Source organism: Strongylocentrotus purpuratus, unplaced genomic scaffold, assembly GCF_000002235.5.
Source record: "Strongylocentrotus purpuratus isolate Spur 01 unplaced genomic scaffold, Spur_5.0 spur5_scaffold_9, whole genome shotgun sequence".
Taxonomy (NCBI): Eukaryota; Metazoa; Echinodermata; class Echinoidea; order Camarodonta; family Strongylocentrotidae; genus Strongylocentrotus; species Strongylocentrotus purpuratus.
Genome location: NW_022145615.1, coordinates 22,357,467 through 22,376,126, shown reverse-complemented (window position 1 = coordinate 22,376,126; position 18,660 = coordinate 22,357,467). Strand labels below are relative to the sequence as shown.

The following is an 18,660-nucleotide window of genomic DNA, read 5'->3' as shown; positions in this document are numbered from 1 at the left end:
CTCTCACTTCGCCAACATTTAGTCACGACCGACTGGGCATCCAAGGGTGTCACCATGTGCAAGAGCTCCAACTCCCAGACGCTACCAGGGCTGGAGGAATTCCATCAGCATTTCCCTGTTGTGTTTGTAGATCCATCGGGCTACCTCAATCTGTGTGCGGACATGACTGGAACCACATATGAACATGTGAGAAAGTTCTTGTAAATCATCTTCCCTTACACTGTTATGAAAACCTTGTTATCAATGCGAAGTAATACCATGATCGATGTAAGCTACTGAAATCAATTCATTTAATCGGCTGTCAGTGAGTGCCTTTGTTTACAGAATTCTGCCACTTTCTCTTCTTTTTTTTGCCCCCTCTCTCTGTGTCTCTTCCCCCCCCCCCCCCCTCTCTCTCCTCTCTCTCTCTCTCTCTTTCTCTTTCTCTCTCACTCTCTCTCTCTCTCTCGTTGGTTGTTTTGTGGAGCAGGGCGTGATGTTATCAGGTCACTTGCAGATTGTATATGTTCCAAAGCAGATACAGCATTTCCAATAGTACTCACCTCGAGACATTCTAATTCAATATATTGATTACTTTCTCAATGCCAGGTTTGCCCTCAACTCACTCTGTTTTTGGTTGCATTTACGTAAGATTTCATGATAGTAATTTGATAGTATTCAGAAGCTTCCAATCCAATCCAATCCAGGTATTTATAAAGCGCCAATATCTAGTTGCCTAATCAAAGGCGCTGATGAGACTGAAAAACTACCAAAAATGTCAAAAAAGCAGTGATTAATTGTAAGCAATCTGAAATAGGTATGTCTTTAGTTGAGTTCTGAAAGATTCAACTATAGTTTCATGAAGCATGACGATGTGCATGTGTATCATGTTGTCCTTAGAATCAACCCTTTCAAATTTCAGTGTAACCATTGTCGTCACCGTATGTTTATTTAAGGATGTGCACATACAGAAGCTTGGACAGATTGTGATACTTGAAATTATATTGAACCATGGTGTTTCTATCGTCACTGTTGTTCAGAGTTGTAATTTTGCCTACAGTGTTTTGAACTTCATGATATTCTTACTTTACTTCAAACTAGCTGAAGCATGAAGCCAAGTTGGGTCTAGACTTCCTGGATGACAAGAGGATAGATGGCTTCCATTGTCTCTTCATGACACCGGTTCTCTTCACCAGAAAGTTTGATCACCTCTTTACGTGAGTAAAAAGTATGCTTAGGTATTACATCATAAGATTATCAAAAGCAATGTAAAATTCAGACTTTTGGGGGGCCCATTCAATTACTTCAGCTGCTTCAAGAAGTAGTAATGGCTGAGAAATTATCAGATGCAAAGGGATAGCCTCTTACTGTATTTCATTCAAGTATACTGTTAAATAAGGTATCTATAAAACTACCAAGTCCATGCACACTCTACAATCCCACTTTGACTTTAATTTGCAAGGAACGGCTCATGCATACATTTTGTGTTGTCAGGTAGGACAAGCCATAATGTTTGTCTTTTATTTAAAGGAAATGGTGACCTTGATCGACGTTTCAAACACGGATTGCATGAGCCATTCCTTGCAAATTAAAGTCAAAGTGGGATTGTAGAGTGTGCATGGACTTGGTAGTTTTATAGATACCTTATTTAACAGTATACTTGAATTCTGACTATTGAAATACAATTATTCGTAACAGGTGAAGTAAATAATTTGTAATGAGGCACTTATCAAAGGTTTTTGCATTAAATATGATTACATTAAAAAGATTACTCTATTGTACGAGAGATATAAGTCTAGCTATTTAGATGTGACATATTGGAAATAAAGTATGATTTTATGTTTACTTTTAAATGATTGAATCTTATCATTTCCAAGCACGATATTTTATCAATTTGGCAAACTTTTTTTATTCATCCCACTCAATTGTCCACCTCACTTTCAGTATCACCAAGTTGAAGCAGTTGAGACCTTCTGTGAAGAAGTTTGATCTTGAGACTCAGTTGATGGACAGAGGAGGCAACTATCCCCGGGTGGTGCTACCCAGGGTAGAGGAAATCCTTAGGCAAGCTCTTGGAGACAGGATAAAGCTGCTTGCTTCTGGTCTCTTTCACTCTGCAGAGGTAACTCTTCATGGTTTGAGATATAATCGAAATCAAAGATTGTCAGTTTTTCATGCAAGTATTTAGAACTATCAGCATTGAATATCTAGCTGTATGTGTTTCATGTGAATCAGATATATCTTTGCAGGCCTTAAATTTCAATATTTTTAGGGCAAGGTCATTTATCTGTAGGGCACATTCCTATATTACAGCACAAATAGGAAGAATTGGAAAGGGCACAAAAAAAACTCCAAGGCCAATGAGAGGGGCATTGAGGCCAATCAAAGGGGCATCCAAGGTCATGGCCTTGGTGGCCTTGGATTAATCTAAGCCCTGTCTTTGTTTCTGCAATAGACACTTAGTAATTGTAACTTCCCCAGTATTGTGGAGACCCGCAAGTATCAAGGCGAAATTGGTTCTATAAAATGGGAGTTGTACTAATTTATGAGTTGAATTCATTTTGTATTGTGTCCAAAACTATGAGCTTAAAGTATGTTGAAACGCTATGCTTTTAATGTCTTGTTTTTTCCCCTAGTGGCCTGTCAATTCTCCTTCACCCAAGATAGAAGAGCAAGGACCTTTGACCTTTGGCCTCTTACTCAACGGGGGTCTAGCATCTAGTGTGCTTGACAAGGGTCCAGCTGCCAATACAACAGAGGTAGAGAAAAACTGATACTTAGTTATTTCATCTTTTGGTTTGTTGTAGAGAGAAAGAAATTGGTATAATGGCGTTTGATAATGTTTTGTGTATTAACGCAGGACTGTAAATTTATTTTGGTCCGCACTATTTTGAAATGCTAAGTTACAAGAATAATTAAATAATTTGAAAGGCATAGTGGCTTTCTTGTTGTAGATAACATTATGGGATTCAAACAAGGAATACACTGCATCAAATGTACCAGGGTAGAAGAAATGAACCATGCATTAAGAATGTAGCTCTTACATGAAAATACAAAATAGAAAAAAGAATGTAGCTCCCTTTTCATGAACTTTCCTACTTCTGATTAATATATTTGGGACCTTTTACCAACCAAAAGTGAAATATGTTGGTTTGTTTTATATCTTAGCTCCTTCATTATCTGCTAAGGAATGAGATGCCAGACTCTCATGTTGTTATGTAGTGTATGTACTATATACACTTTGTCTGTGACAACAGTTGACTGAGGCAGTTCACTTTTTGTCCCATCAGTCGGTCAAAGCGGGTAAAGACTTAAATGGTTTAATAGTAGTTATTGGTTTGTTCACTTGTATCGTTTCAGGCGAAGGCATTCAGTGAATTCTGGGGGAAGAAGTCAGAATTGCGCCGCTTTCAAGATGGCTCTATCTGTGAGGCTGTGGTATGGCCCGGTACAAGTGTGGCTGAAAAGAGACTAGTCTGTAGTCATATTGTCAGGCACATTCTACACCTGTAAGTATACTCTCGTTTATATGCGTCTCAAGCTCTTCTCCCTCCTTCTCATCTCTCTCTGTTGTTCTCGACATATATGTTTCTCTTCTATTAGTCCTTTTGCATATAAATCTTTGAGTATGTCTCTCATTTCTCTATCTCTTTCTTTACGTTTCTCTCTCTCCAACTTCGGCTGGAATTCACAAAACGATTTTACACCTAAACCATGGTGTAAATCACCAATTCACTGTTGGCAGCCTAAAAGGTGTCAGAAAAATATCAAAAAATAAAGACTAACAAAAATATCCAATGCTCTTTTTTTCTTTAGAAGTAGTTAGAAATAGTAGAAATATGTGTTGCTATTGTATTGACAACTGCATTGTTGGTTAATATTGAGATGGATGATATATGCTTGTAAATGAATCACTCTACCTTTGAAACTGCTCTTAAAATGAAACATGGACTTCTTCTCCCTTGTTTTCTCACCCAGACATGCAGGCATCAAACCGGAATCAATCGCCTACACCGGGGGCCAGCTAGACCCCATCCTCCAGCAGCCCCTACTCCACCCCTCCTCTCCCGGTGGTGATGAGGAGCCGGCCCCACGCACGGGGGAGGAGGAGCTGCTACAGATCAGTGTGGCTTATACCAAGCTGAGCAGGCACCTGAGAGAACTCAAGGACCTGCCTCTTATGATCAGCTCCGTGCAGGGGACCTCACCGGCCATCCGCCATACGGAGGTGAGAAGGAGAGTGATGGATGACAACAACATGGGTAATGGTGGTGGTGGTGGTGGTGATGATGAGTTATGATGGTGGTGATAATTATAGTGATCATAATGATGATGATGATGATGGTGTGGTGATGGTGGTGGTGGTGGTGGTGGTGGTGATGTTGAGTTATGATGGTGGTGGTAATTACAGTGATCATAATGATGATGATGATGGTGGTGGTGGTGGTGGTGGTGGTGGTGGTGGTGGTGGTGGTGCTGATGGTGCTGATGATGATGATGATGATGATGATGATGATGATGATGATGATGATGTTGACGATGACGATGACAACGGTATAGGTAACGTTGAAGCTGTATAAAAATATGAAGTTAATGCGTGATGATGAAGTTGTTCATTACATGTATATATCGTTACTGAAGTTAATAAAGACCTAGTTTTCATCATTTCAAATAAATTCAGTTGAAAATAGTTTACTATTTGAAATTGTAACAAATAAAATTATAAATGTGATCTTTCTATCCACCATCAGGTCTACCCACCATGTGCCGGATGGCCTTCAGATAGATTGAGGACTGCTGGACCATCAGTGCCGGTCAAAATACCCTCAAATGACAAACAATGTCCTACATGGATACCAGCTCTCAGAGGTATGTTGTTCCAAATAGAGATTTAGCTCATTTATAGTTGTGCATTCACAAAAAAACTTTACTTTTCTGGATCTCTACTGGTCTTGTATTTGTTTTCTTGTGAGTGTAGCTACATGTTCTTAAATCCTCATTGATTCCCTTGCAAGTTTAACATGAAGCACATGTTTGTCATTTGTCCTTTTTTCTTTTTGGTCACAAATTCATGGATCTCACTGTAGTACTTTAGTAAGTGAAATTCGTTGGATGTGAGCCTTTGCAGAAATTTGCTATTTTGAAATGATAGCTATGCTATTCATAGAAGTTAATGCAATGAATATTATCAGGAAATGTTGCTATTTACATTTTCCAACTTTTTGAAAAGAAACTGCATTTAAGCATATAAACCCAGATGATCATAAGCCTTGTTCTCACACGCATGTGATGTATTTAAAGCTTATTTTGCAAATTGCAATTCTAAAACCTGATCCTGCTTCTCATGTTTGAACACAGTGGTATGCCACCTAGAGAGCAGTGGCAAGTGGCCCGATGACCTGGAAGCAATACATCACATCAAGACAGCCTTCCACCTCAAGATGGCCGACATGCTTCACAAGCAGTGCAAGCTGGTCACCGTGGCAACTGCTAGCCACATCCTGGCGATTGTGGTAAGAAACAAGGCGCTGCGATTGCATCCCATGATTGTGGCTATTTTGATGAATTGACGCGCATTAACTTTGTACATATTGGCCTGAGATGACTTTAGATGAAATCCATTGCACACATGTGTCAAGAGAAAATTTAAATGTGTCCAGTTGTTTGATTAACTCAAACAAATATTAGAAATCAAATGAATTGGTCATAATTTGACTGGGCTTTCACTGAAGAGTATCCAGTAAATTTCTGCTAATTTTCCAAAAAGTTGGAAAAGGAAAATGCTTATAAATGTCAACAAAATAGACAGTTTATTGTAGGAACTGCATATTGCTTGCTTGCTTGTTCTTCCTTAGCTCAAGAAGGGAGGGAGAGAACATGTGCTCATGCAGAGCCTTTGCTTTTGAAAGCTCTCCTCCCAAGAGATTTGTTATAAAAGATCAGTTGACGTGTTCAAAAAAATCTTTAAAAGTATCGGATCGAATCGGCATATAATTGTCCTCTTTCATATTTGTATGTTCTGTCTCACTCCTGTAGTTCTTTTCTTTGTAATGCAGTTGATTTTGTGTGATTTAAATATTTGCACAAGTGCACCTTCAGCATTTAATTTTCAATTGGATGTGACGCCTTACAAATCCCATCTACTATTATTATGATTATGATTATTATTAAATGAGTTTTTTTCTCCTCAATCTTTCTTTTTTGTGTCGCTTCAGGATGGGTTTGTGTTCCAAGTATCGGTGGCTCACAGGAGAGAGATTGTACTCCTCAAGGAGGTCATCACTAAGGAAGGACTGAGCATGCTCAGAGACAATGAAAGGTCAAAGGTCCTAGAGAGAGAGACTGGTCATCTACCCCATCTCACCAGTCTACTTCACGGGTGAGTATTGGGTTTTAACATTGTCGGATTACTGTATGGGAAGCAGCAGATATACAAAGTGAACTTTTATAGTATTGTAGTTATCATTGTGGGGGGGGGGGGGAGAGTATCTGATAACAAGGCCATCAATGAAGGACTGAGCATGCTCAGAGACATTGAGAGGTCAAAGGTGGTGGAGAGAGAGACTGAACATCTACCCCATCTCACTAGCTTAATTCATGGGTCAGGACAAGGCATTGACCTGTCATGTTAGAAGATTCAAAATAGCATGAACACATTACGTCTAGTTATAGCCCCTTTTGTGGCATTTTATGTGTATAAAGTTCATATTATTGCACAGGTATTGGTTAACTTTGTTTTACGTAGTACGTTAGCGCTTTGTTTTGTCAGTTATGTGATGCTTTGATTGAATGACAGTTATGTAATCATGGCAATCATACAAAAGTAAATCAATACTTTGGACTTAACATTTTTTATACAAATTCTGGTATTTTCATTTGCCAAAAAATGTGTACAATGTAATATGCAATTTAATATTGCATGAACTGAATTGTTTTGAAACTTTTATGGCTTTTCTAACCAAATGATCAAGCTTTAGGGTCTTATATGAGGTCCTCATAATTTTTGAGTTTTGATTTGTTTTTGTTGTTGATTTGTTTCACCAAGTAGCTGTCAATGAGTAGACTACTCGCAAAGCATAAACTCTGTAGTCTTGATCATGTAATAAATATTAAACTCTTCGAAAGAAGATAATACATGCCCGTATTCATAACACAACACCTTGTTGTTCTGTTCTTAATGCCACCAGGGTTCACCAGCATCATGGTGCCTTTGGTCCGACGGTCCGTCTTGCCAAACGATGGGTAGCATCGCATCTCTTAGCAGATCACATGACCTCAGAGTGCATTGAACTCCTGGTAGCCTATCTGTTCTTGCATCCGGAACCCTTCACATCACCGGTGTAAGTATGAGATCAGGGGTTACTGTGGCTTGTGAGTTTGTGGAAATTTGGTGAATCTACCTCCCTGAAATTGATATACTAGATGAGCAAACATTCCATGTGCCGTTTCCTGATTAACCTACTGACGCCCTAAGCCTCTTGACACACCCATGAAAAATACATTGTATATGACAATGAAATATTTTTCATTCAGTTTATGCAATCTATATCAGATTTTTTTTTTTCTCTCTCTCTCTCTCTCTCTCTCTCTGTCTGTCTCCCTCTCTTTCTTTCTCTCATGGAATTCATTGATTCCCTAATGATTGTAATTCATGAATTATTTGATGGCATTTATCAATGGAGAAATTATTTGTATTTTATTTTTGAGGAATGAAATTGGAAGCAAGTTATTTGATTTGACTTTTTTATGATGTGATTGAGAAATTGGTACTTCTTATATGAAGATTTTAATTTGACAAAGATTATTTGTTTCCCATGTAGGTCACCACAAACAGGTATCTTACATTTCCTGAATCTTCTTTGCCAACACGACTGGGAGAGTACACCACTCTTCATCAACTTCAACAATGATCTCACAGGCAAGTCAAATCTCAGTGCCATTCTAACAATGTCAGTAAAGAAGTTTGAGGAGGCAAGATGGCTCAGTCGGTAAAGCGTCTGCCTGTCGAACCAAAGATCGAGGGTTCAAATCCATCCCAGGTAGTTGACTGAAGCCTGCGTTGTGTGTTGACATGCCCCTCCCCTGTTTCATAGACGCAAGCTATGTTACAGTGGAAAACACTCTATCCCTCAGATAGGACGTTAAATGTAGGCCTAGTGAGGAGGACGTTAAGAAAGTTAAGAACCCACTGCACTAATCATATGAGGGTAGGGGGAATCCCCGGTGTAGTGGTCCACCTGCACACCCCCAATCAGTTATACCGGGAGGAGAGACCCTAAGGTTACAGTGATTCAGTTTGCTTTTCACAGGCACAGGTGAAGACAAATACCTAATTATATAGTGGAGGAGAGAGTGAGTTTATTTCTATTTGAAGAGAAGATGGAGCTATAGTCAATTATTTGGGAGCAGTTTTTGTAATCTCATGTACAATCACATCTATCAAAGCACTTTCCTATGAAAAAGATTATTCATGAAAAGCTCTCAGACTTTACATATAACTAGAAATAATTCACTGAATTAAAGTCTAATGCCACATGTTTTTGTAGAACCCTCATTCAATGGCCATCCTTTTTCATTGTTTGTGATTTTCAACAAGATCTAGTCATTTGGTTATGACTTTGGTGATTCTAAAATTGCATAATATGCAATCGTTTGTATTGTGTTAATCCATCATTTTCCATTACTTTACTCTCCCATGTGGAGAACAGTCTTTGTCTTGTACAAGTTCTTTTTAGAATAAGATATTTTCGTGAATATGATATCTGTAAACTGATCATTGTCTTTGATGAAATAAGTATCATGGTTGTATCATCGTTGTCATATTTGTCACTGATCTGAATTACAGCTTCAGATTACGATGAGATTCGTCAGCAGTTCACCAACAATCGATCTCACCTTCCCGTCATGTTCCTGGCCACGCCCACTGACAGACAGACGTCACTATGGACACAAGACAAACCAACACCAATGGTAATCAAGGATTACGTTTTACTTGAAAAGATATAGCACTTTTAAATAAATAAATGAATTAATGAATCAATGGACATTGTTTAATTTTATTATAAGATTGTGCAACACGTAAAGAGAATCTTGCTTTGACAGGGAAAATTGTGGGAAGAAGGAGGATACTTTGGATGGACAGTCTGCAGAAATTGTTGGAAGAGAGAGGAGTGAAAGAACTGGGAGTGGTACTAATACAGAAGGCTAGGAGCCGAGGGTTGTGGAACAGCATGATCGCCTAAGTCAAACGATATGGCACTTAGAGAGAGAGATATGATTGTGATTAAATTAGTATTTTTTAAATTTGAACTATTTAATTCAAATTGAAGTACTGTGCAAGAGAGAAGATTTAACAAATTAATCAGATGGGGGAAGAAGTACATCTAATTTGGTTTTGGTACGGGCCCACTGAACAGGATAGACAAATCTAATTTTATTTTATAAAAGATATTTGCTAGGAGATCAATATGTATGTGTGTAATCATATTTTGCATAATAAAGGAGCAAAATACAATTCTACAATGACTTTAGCTCTACTTCAAAGCAAGGTCACAGGTGATAATTTTCATGATTTATTGCATATCAATTATCACTATGGCTGGTAGGTACTTTGCCAAATTACTAACAGCAGTGCTTTTAAAGTGGCTCGGTAGCATTGCCTCAGATTCTGAAACAAAATCCTTTATTTAGCTCATGCTGCAATCATAATTATAAACCTCAAGGTCAGTCAGGAATCCCATGACTTTTACAAGCCGATCACCTGTCTGATTATCAAAATATTTATGATTGGAAATAAAAATTCAATTTTTGTTTTCCAAATGGTTTTAATAACACTACAGTCTATTGGGGAAAATGAGTATGGTAAAACCGGTCACTGAAAGATTTTTATTTTTTTGAGGCACTTCATGATCATTTTTAAGCCCAATTTTTTTTAACACGTAGGCCTAGGGTCATGCATCCCAGATTTATCATTGTTAAATGATGCCTTTAACAAGTGTGATCATTTTGTTATTCTCTAGATATTCCAAAGGCTGATTGAGCTTGCCAGGGAATCATTCACAGTATTACAGCAGCAGCTCTCTGGACCTATCTCAGCTGAAGTAGATTTCAAGGTAAATATTGCTCTGTGGCTTTCAATCAATGGCTTTCATTTGTGTTTTTCTTGCAAGGATAGATATAAAGCTCTAAACAATAAATCTAAAAATATAAACCATATACGGGAAATAGAGAAAATGTCCTATGAAAACAGGAGGAATTTTAATAGAGGTTTGACAGTGTTACTACTCTGTCATATGATATAAACTTTGTTGCTGTTTTTTTTTGCAAAAGGGCAATATTATAAGTCATAAGCCCCAATGAATGCTACAAAACTGACAACAACATTCAACAGCCAAAAAAAATCCCTGTTCAGATTCATTTTTCCACATGGAATTTTTAATTTTGTGAGCCTTGACTTGAAAATATTTTAAATGCCTATTTATATTTATCCTTTGTGTTTCAAAGAAATGTGTATATTATTGAATGTAATATCCCATGCACAGTGGTATATTGTGGTTGTGTTATGTATTTATTTTGTTGATGACAATGTACTATGTAACAAGTGTTAGGCAGAGTTACTTTATGTGTCTTTATGTAAATAATTTTGTAGAAAATAGAAAATTAGAGATTAAATTGAGTGTAAATTGTAATCTTGACAGCAAATCTTCTGGCCTCCACTCAAACTTTACAAGTGTTAGACAGAGTTACTTGATATTTTTATTTATTTATTTCTAATCTTTTGATAGGGTAGCCCATTCACCAATAAGTAATGGTCTTCCATTGGGGCCCTGAATAAACATGAACATATGTACACATGTGTACTTATGTGTGTAACTATGATGTGTTTATTGTAGAAATAAGGATATATAGAAAATTAGAAACTAAATTGAGTGTAAATTGTAATCTTTACAGCAAATCTTCCGACCTCCGCTCGACCCTTACGATGTGGTGATCCATCTCCGAGCCAAGCTCCTTCCCAGGAGGCACCAGGCGGTTGATGCCGACCCAACGACGGAGAGTTTGTTGACCCTCAAACCTACCCTCGATGCCAAGCACTTACCGGTGGTGGACTTTGACCCCGTGCAGTGCTACCTGGTTGAGCTGAGGGTGAGTCAGTCATAGGCCTTAATCACACATGTTATGAATCACCTTGAAATCAAAATGGCACAGAAAAATATAGTGACATATAAAGCATGGTCCGGTTTACATTTTTCTATTCGATAACCAGTGGTAGACTTTGACCCTGTGCAGTGCTACCTGATTGAGCTGAGGGTGAGTCATAGGCCTCAATCACACATGTTGTGGCTTCCTCATGAAATCAAAATGGCACGGAAAAATATAGAGACATATTAAGCATTGTGCAGTTTACATTTCTCTATCCCATAGCGCATAATGCCTTGTTCACATATGCAAACCATGGTTCATCAAACACACCAGTCATGACGAAATCATGCATATTCAACCAATGATCCATGAAAAAAAAAATTCTGTATGTAAGAACTGTAAGAGGCATTGAGCCGTGTTTTCTTTTTTTTAATACAATTTTTGTCAATAAAATACAACTTTAAGGATTAAAGAATACACTTTTTGATCTTCCGAGGTTGAAATGTTGTTAGTTGCCATTTTTTGCCCCCTAATCCCTTTTTTTTTTTAACTCAAGGGGTGGGGGGTGGGGTTGAGGGGAAAAAAAATCTATTTTTGTTAGTGCTCACTATCACCCCTGCAATTAAAACACATATTTTATCTTTTTCACCCTAGTCTTCCCTTCTCATTAATTATTCCACTTGATACAAGTCATGAGTCATCTTTGATTTCCTCTTACCAACAAACTTTAATATGGTTGTGATTTATGTTGTTACTCAGGGCTGGTCGTTTAAAGTCCACTTCATATACTTTTTTTGAATTTTGGTTTGAGCTTTGTCTGTGAAAGGCACCTTAGAAGATTCAAATACAATACTTCCATTTTGTCTAATTGGGTAAATCCCATTGTTCATTGTAATGTGCAAGGCTCCATTTCGTTTTCAATGAACTACATTGTTTGTCACAGTCTTTGGTTGGCTAACTTTTAAATTTCTTACATGACCATACACCCATAAATTTATAACATAATACCCCCTAATTCTACTCTGAGATGCCCATCAAATTTGCAAAAATTACACACTTGATTCATTTTTCTTTATATGGGAGAGCTTGGATAAGGCTTATCAGTGTTTTGCTTCAGTTGGAAGTATGCAATGATTTTCTGAGTTAATGCTTTACATGTAAAAATCTATGTCTAAGGGTCAATATCAAAATATAAAAGGTGACTGATATCTTGTAAAAGAAAAGGCCAATGAATTTTCAATCCCAGCAGAACAGTAGTGTTTATGGTTTTTGTGGACTATTCCATACTGAATAAAGTAATAGCGTAGTCCTAAACCTCCAAGATGTACCATGAAAAGAAAAAAATCACAGAATCCAAGAATTGTTTTGTCAGATAATTCCACTGGGACCTCTAATCGGTTGTGTGGAAAATCCCATTGCTGTGGGAAGAATTCCTTCAACACGGTGATGTGTGAGCCAAAGTTATGGGCCTGCTTCTGGGAAATGACTATGAGCATATCTCATAATTATTTGAAACATGTGTTGCAACATGTCAAAAGTGCGTTTTGTGCGGGAGGTATGTTGGGAGGATGTAATTTAATTTTGTAAACAAGAGCAAGGGTAAATCATGTTGGTTGATGAAAACCTGAATGCTTATTGATGAGTTTCGTTGTTACATGATAAGGTTTGTGTTTGTGCCAAGGTTTCATGCTGTGCTTGTGGCTAATTATTATTACCTTAACATTCTAAATTGTTAACCACGAACAAAGAAGATCATCACATTGTGTGCCATTCAACTTTACAAAGATTTTTGGTTTTGGTTTTTATATTTCATTTTTTTGAAACATACTCCATCGTTCTACATCAGGGAGCAATGAGTGTATATGAGTACAAGACAGAGTAGCAAATGAGTGAATAGTCTACACACATTCTAATCCACCTTGCCATCGACCATCGTAGTGGGAAGAGACACACTACTGATTTTACTTGTTTATTTATTTATTTAATTCTATTTCCAGGAACATAAAAGACTATTGAAGGAGTGTAACAGTAATAACGAATACAAGAAAATGAAGTACATTAATAAATGCAATAACACAGGAAAAGAGACTATCAACTAATGCCTGTGGATTACCAAAAGAAATCATGTTTCTGTAGAAGGCTCTACCTACTCATTAGCTGATGGTTTAATACATAAATATACATAATTTGTCATAGAGTTCATGTTTTCTGACTTTTTGGATGAATCTTGGATTTATTCATGTTTTTTGTTGTTGTAATTAATGACCAAATATGTTCATGTTTATCCCCTATTCCAGGAAGCTTTTGAGGACCTGGCCTTGTTCTTCCATGATACGTATGGCGGTGACATCATAACAGTAGTGTGGAAGAGACCCGCCTTCAAACCTCAGCCATTCAAGGTAAAATCCTAATGTTGTATCGGAATTACTTTAAAAGCCACTATTTTGCAATAAAGATATTTTGCTGATGACCGACACACAGTCATTTCTGCAATAACAACAACAAATAAAAAATCCCCTTCATATTTTTTCTGTTTGGGTGCAAAAAATACCACAGGTTAATGACAATACATGTTGGCACATACATTGCTAGCTCATTTTCATGTATACCTGGTAGTTTAATTTGCGACCTTTTGTCAATTAGCAATATTCACAAAAACTCTCCCAAAAATAATGCCTCACTTGTGCACTGTTTAATTTGACCATGACCCGATATAAAATTAAATGCCAAAGGGATAGTTGTCCCAAATTGACTGCAGAGCTATTGTTGCTCTAGAGCATATATCGTTTTAAAAAAATGAGCAAGGCTAATGAGAGAGTGCTGTTTTGTCACATTTTCTCCAGAAATATTACATGTGTCTTCAATGCCCTATTCCTCATTATCTTCTCTCTCTTTTTATTTGTTCACACTTTGGAGTGGGATGTTTTACATTGCTGCCCCCAAACTGCCCGAATTCCATTTCATACAGTCTTTGGCATCCATATAAGCAAGGTTTCATCCTCTGAGATCTATTTGACCTGAGTGAGGTCAGCTGTTTTGACCTCTTTCTAAATTACTTCTGGGGAGGGATAAAGCAATTAATCAGATTAGTTTTAGCCTTGATTAGGAAGAGTGGATGTTTTCTCTACAACCATCTATAGTGTCACATCTTTCAAACTGGTTTACTAGCAAACATTTTATGTAAGGCTATGAGGTAAACAAAAAAAAATGAAATAAAAGAAAACTGTTCTTGATTTTCAAATTACTTACAATGAAATTAGAACTATTTCTATTTCTTCATGTGTCACATGATGAATGATTATCAAGGGAAGGTCAGATTATTTATACAGTATCCTCAAATTATCCATACTCTTACATAATCCTGTTACATGGACATCTTACCCATAGAAAGACAGGCTGTGGGGGGGGGTAGCTGTATTCTTTTGTCAATATTCCTTGGTTAGTGGCATATACATGAAAGATAAGAAGGAGCATTTTTTTTAGGAGATTGTGTTTCATTAGATATATCAATAATTCTCAACTGTTTCATTTCTTTTTACGATCCAACAGTAATATCGTTATTTGCCTGTTTCTTATAAATTTTTTCTTAGACATTGTTTCTTATAAATTGTTTCTTATACATTGTTTCTTATAAATTGTTTCTTATAAATTGTTTATATTTCTTTCCTGATTTCAGCCTCTTCAAGCGCAAGCCAGGATACCCTCCACATCTTCCTCCAAGGTTCCCCTCGTCATCCCCAACATAGAGGGGATCATCCAAGACTTCCAAACCATGGGACGGGGGCTTGTCACGTCCATCGAGGTCCGCACCGAAAACTGGAACATTTGATCGTCCAAGGGCAATTGATTCTTTTTCTTGGCCAGCTTGTAGCTCCCCTCGATTCTTCCTCTTCTTAATTAATGTCTTCCTGATTGTGCAAGACGTGTGTTTATGAGGACAGCCTTTGGCAGGGTGCAAGTCATTGGGGGATGTTTCCATTCACAAGATGTCCTTGTCTCAAAGACATCTCTCATAATCTGGACGGCTCATTCACATATATCGCAGTAAATCATTTGTTTGTGTACTGAGTGAATGGCAGGTAGGAACAAAAAAGTAGCTACGAGCAACAAAGATCCCTTGGGAACTCACCTATCTATGTGTTTTATGATACAAAAAGTTGAAGTGCCGGTACAATATGCTTCAATAAGTACTTGTAACAAACTGCAGCAGGAAACAGCCGTATGTGAACGAGGCTTTAGAGTGGCAAATTAATTATATCATATAGGAAGAAAGTAGATCAGAGAGGTTGTAGAGTGAACCAGATTGAGAAGGGAAGAAATGAAAAGAAGACGTATAGAATTATCTAAATATCATTTGCATATGTTTGTATTTTTATGTAGATAAAGATATGCTTCTCTGAATATTATGTCCGAAATATTGAATTTAGGAAATATATATATAATGCAGGGACTTCACATTTTCAAGATTAAGAATATTGTGTTTTAATATGTACAACTGTACTGTAGAAATTAACTAAACCTGTTATTTGACAGAGATCACCATGATGAAGATGATGATGATGTAAAACCAGCCCTGATATATTTCATAGAATAAATATGAAATTAATATATTGAGACATTGTATAAGACATTTTAAGTGGTCCCCAACATGTCATGTTTCCTCTGCTGACATGCACCATGTGTGTATTATGCCTGGTGAAACAGCCCACCTCCTTTGACCCATCCCCCTTAAAAAGAAAATCAAATAAAAGCTGGGAATACAGCCTTTAGTTATGAAAATGATTTGTCCTTTTTGAGTTCATGAATTAGTTTCAACTCATGTTACAATTCTCTATTTTCGTAAATTCCCCCCCCCCCCCATGAAGATGTTTATGTGTCTTGCAGTAAATTCAATTGACATGACTTGTTCATATTAATTAGGAAGATTGTTCTTTTGTAACTAATTGATTTAATATGTTATAAAGCATTGAACAGAATTGGCTGTTTTTATGATACTTTTATGTAATGAAACACAAGGTTATTGATCAGTGATAAAATGATTTTTATGAAAATCTTTGATGAAGATGAATCACATTTGTTCGAAAAAGAAAACACTGGTATATACAGAATCTAGTACTGAAAATACCAAATATATACCATTATCTGTCTTTTAACTGCCCTTTGTGGTGATTTTTTTCTGTTTAATCTATTGATTCCTTATCTGTTTGTAATTTTGATTGATTGGTTGGTTGATTGATTGATTGATTGATTGAATAATTGTTGAATAAGTGATTGATTGATGTATAAATGACTGTTTAAATTTTATGTGTGATGGACTACTATAGTCAATGGTATTTTTTTTTTTTTTTTTTTTTTTTTTTTTGGGGGGGGGGGGGTTAATGGTGTCTGAAAATCAATAACAATGTTTTTGTTTCAAAACATGTAAGGAGTAAAAGGAGGGACTGTATTCATGAAATCGAGCAGAACTAGAACAAGAGAAAAAAGAGGATTGGGGAAGAATATTGAAATGGATGCATTTGTCTGTGGCGGAAAACTAAGAAGTGAAGGAGATGGAATTATCCATAAAGCAAGTTTATTTGTGCGTGGCTCGTATTACAATTTACATTCAATGTCCAGCAGACTCGAGAAGAGATTTTATTCAAGACGAGCACTTTTGTTTCCCCTGTTAATACGCCTGCCGCCCAGTCTTGCATAAAACATCTACACTGCCCTATAATTGCGTTGAACCATCAAAACAGCAAAGCTAACTCCATTCTTCAGAGTCTTCATCTCTAATTCAATTTTCTCCTGCGTTGATATATCTAATTTATCCCCTCTCGTCAAATCTACCCCGTATCCCTTCTCACACTTCGCATCCTTAATTAAGTCTCTCACATCGCATTAAACCGCGTTATAATATTCCTTCATTTAACCTCTGGAGGAAACGGTCTGTCATACAGTGGTCGGAGCGCAGAACGCGGGCCTACTCTGGGGACCTCGTTCCTCGAGTGCTCGCTTCGAGATACACGGTTGAGGTTAATTACTTTCCGACTGCCCCGACGTATGTGACCCGCTAAATCTTTGCCATGCCGAAATAAATATAGTATTACGAAGGGGCGGCGCGAGAGAATTGTGTTTGCTGGTGGGGGGGGGGGGGGCACAAGTCTAACAAACTTCTGACGTACATGCAAATTAATACGAGGGGGGATTAATGAGGTCGCATTTACCATGGAAGGGGGGAGGGGGCGTGAAAAAGTTACAAGGATTATTTTTCGCATGTTTGGGGGCAAACCATAGAGGCAACACCCCCTCCCCCATCCCATCGTTTCACGGTTTGTGTTATCTCGACTTCAAAATGTCTGCAAAGTTAATGTTTTTCGACGTACGTGTAGCTGCGTCGAGTGAAAGTAACGCGGGGAAATTGTTGATAAAGTCTGCTGTCATCAGATGAAACTCGTGCGATTACATCACTCATATTTTTTCAGCGGAGGATCAGCGGTTCTTCAGTCAGAACAGACGTGATTGTGGTTGGATTCTAAAAAGGAAGGCGGTATAAGCCGTGCACTGAACCGTTCCAAATCCCCACTTTCGATCCCCAAATACATATCGAAATTCCCAGTCGCAACAAACTCGCATGGCTGAAACTACCAATGAACACTACTTCAGATACAGGAGGGAAGTTGTCAACTCATACCTTCAAATTTTCAAAAACACGAAATATAATCTGGTTTAAATTCTGTCCGTCGAAGGCACCAATTAAAGTCAGATAATATACTTCACATGTACTTGAGTTTTTTCCTTGTCTAAAGGCACAAGTGCGCACGTCTGCTGTCATTGTGGAATTATATCTTGGGTACAACTATCTTGCGTCATCTAAATTATTATGATGTGAGAATTTCAATTTAAGGTTATTGTCAATGAGTATAGAAATCATCCATCTATATATCCCAAAATATGCAAATTACACACAGCCTCATAATCTCCTCTTTCTTTTTTAAAAATGTCATTCCTTCATAATTGGTAAGGCTTTTAACAGGAGCCACCAAACTCTCCCATAAATGCATTGCGTATGTTTTAATCACATCTATGAGGCTTTTCATATTATCAAAGTAGCAGAATATTAGTGACAAAATAAAGCTTATTTCAAGTAGACGGAAGAAGGAAATTGGCGGCAAATATTATTATAAATCCTGATTCCTGAGTCAGATGATTCACAGTTGTTCGACTTCTGTCTTTCTACTTTAAGTCTCGCATTGCTAGCTGGTGTGGTGAGAGATGATCCGGAAAAGCCGTCTCTTTTGATCAACCTGTGATGATCTTCAGGTACTGATTAAATTAAGTAAAGACGAGAAAGGAAAAGAAAATATGATGAATACCATAATTTAATAAGAAAAGTGGGACTGTTAGTAGAAACTAGTTTTTTTTTTCAAGCATTCGGTTTGTCTCGCTTTTAGGGCATATTATCACAGGCGTCGTTGTGTTATTTTCATGAGGATGGGGTGACAAGTTTCGACAAAAAAATTTCCCTCAGACGACAACTTCTAAAATTATTCCTTTAGC

The 18,660-nt window shown here is 37.3% G+C and overlaps 1 protein-coding gene across 1 annotated transcript in view; it reads left to right on the top strand.

Moving 5' to 3' along the window:
• The window catches only part of LOC577631 (nucleolar protein 6), a 29,716-nt gene extending 13,479 nt beyond the window's left edge, over nucleotides 1-16,237 (top strand). Inside the window, exons 9-24 of the mRNA XM_030976383.1 lie at nucleotides 23-186; nucleotides 1,081-1,196; nucleotides 1,924-2,101; nucleotides 2,616-2,738; nucleotides 3,340-3,488; nucleotides 3,958-4,207; nucleotides 4,731-4,848; nucleotides 5,338-5,492; nucleotides 6,195-6,358; nucleotides 7,167-7,319; nucleotides 7,800-7,897; nucleotides 8,825-8,964; nucleotides 9,999-10,091; nucleotides 10,930-11,124; nucleotides 13,419-13,520; nucleotides 14,798-16,237. Of these exons, the coding sequence (XP_030832243.1) occupies nucleotides 23-186; nucleotides 1,081-1,196; nucleotides 1,924-2,101; nucleotides 2,616-2,738; nucleotides 3,340-3,488; nucleotides 3,958-4,207; nucleotides 4,731-4,848; nucleotides 5,338-5,492; nucleotides 6,195-6,358; nucleotides 7,167-7,319; nucleotides 7,800-7,897; nucleotides 8,825-8,964; nucleotides 9,999-10,091; nucleotides 10,930-11,124; nucleotides 13,419-13,520; nucleotides 14,798-14,950 (2,351 nt within the window). The 3' untranslated portion in view covers nucleotides 14,951-16,237. The remainder of the gene's footprint in view (nucleotides 1-22; nucleotides 187-1,080; nucleotides 1,197-1,923; nucleotides 2,102-2,615; nucleotides 2,739-3,339; nucleotides 3,489-3,957; nucleotides 4,208-4,730; nucleotides 4,849-5,337; nucleotides 5,493-6,194; nucleotides 6,359-7,166; nucleotides 7,320-7,799; nucleotides 7,898-8,824; nucleotides 8,965-9,998; nucleotides 10,092-10,929; nucleotides 11,125-13,418; nucleotides 13,521-14,797) is intronic.
• Nucleotides 16,238-18,660: the final 2,423 nt, after the last annotated feature.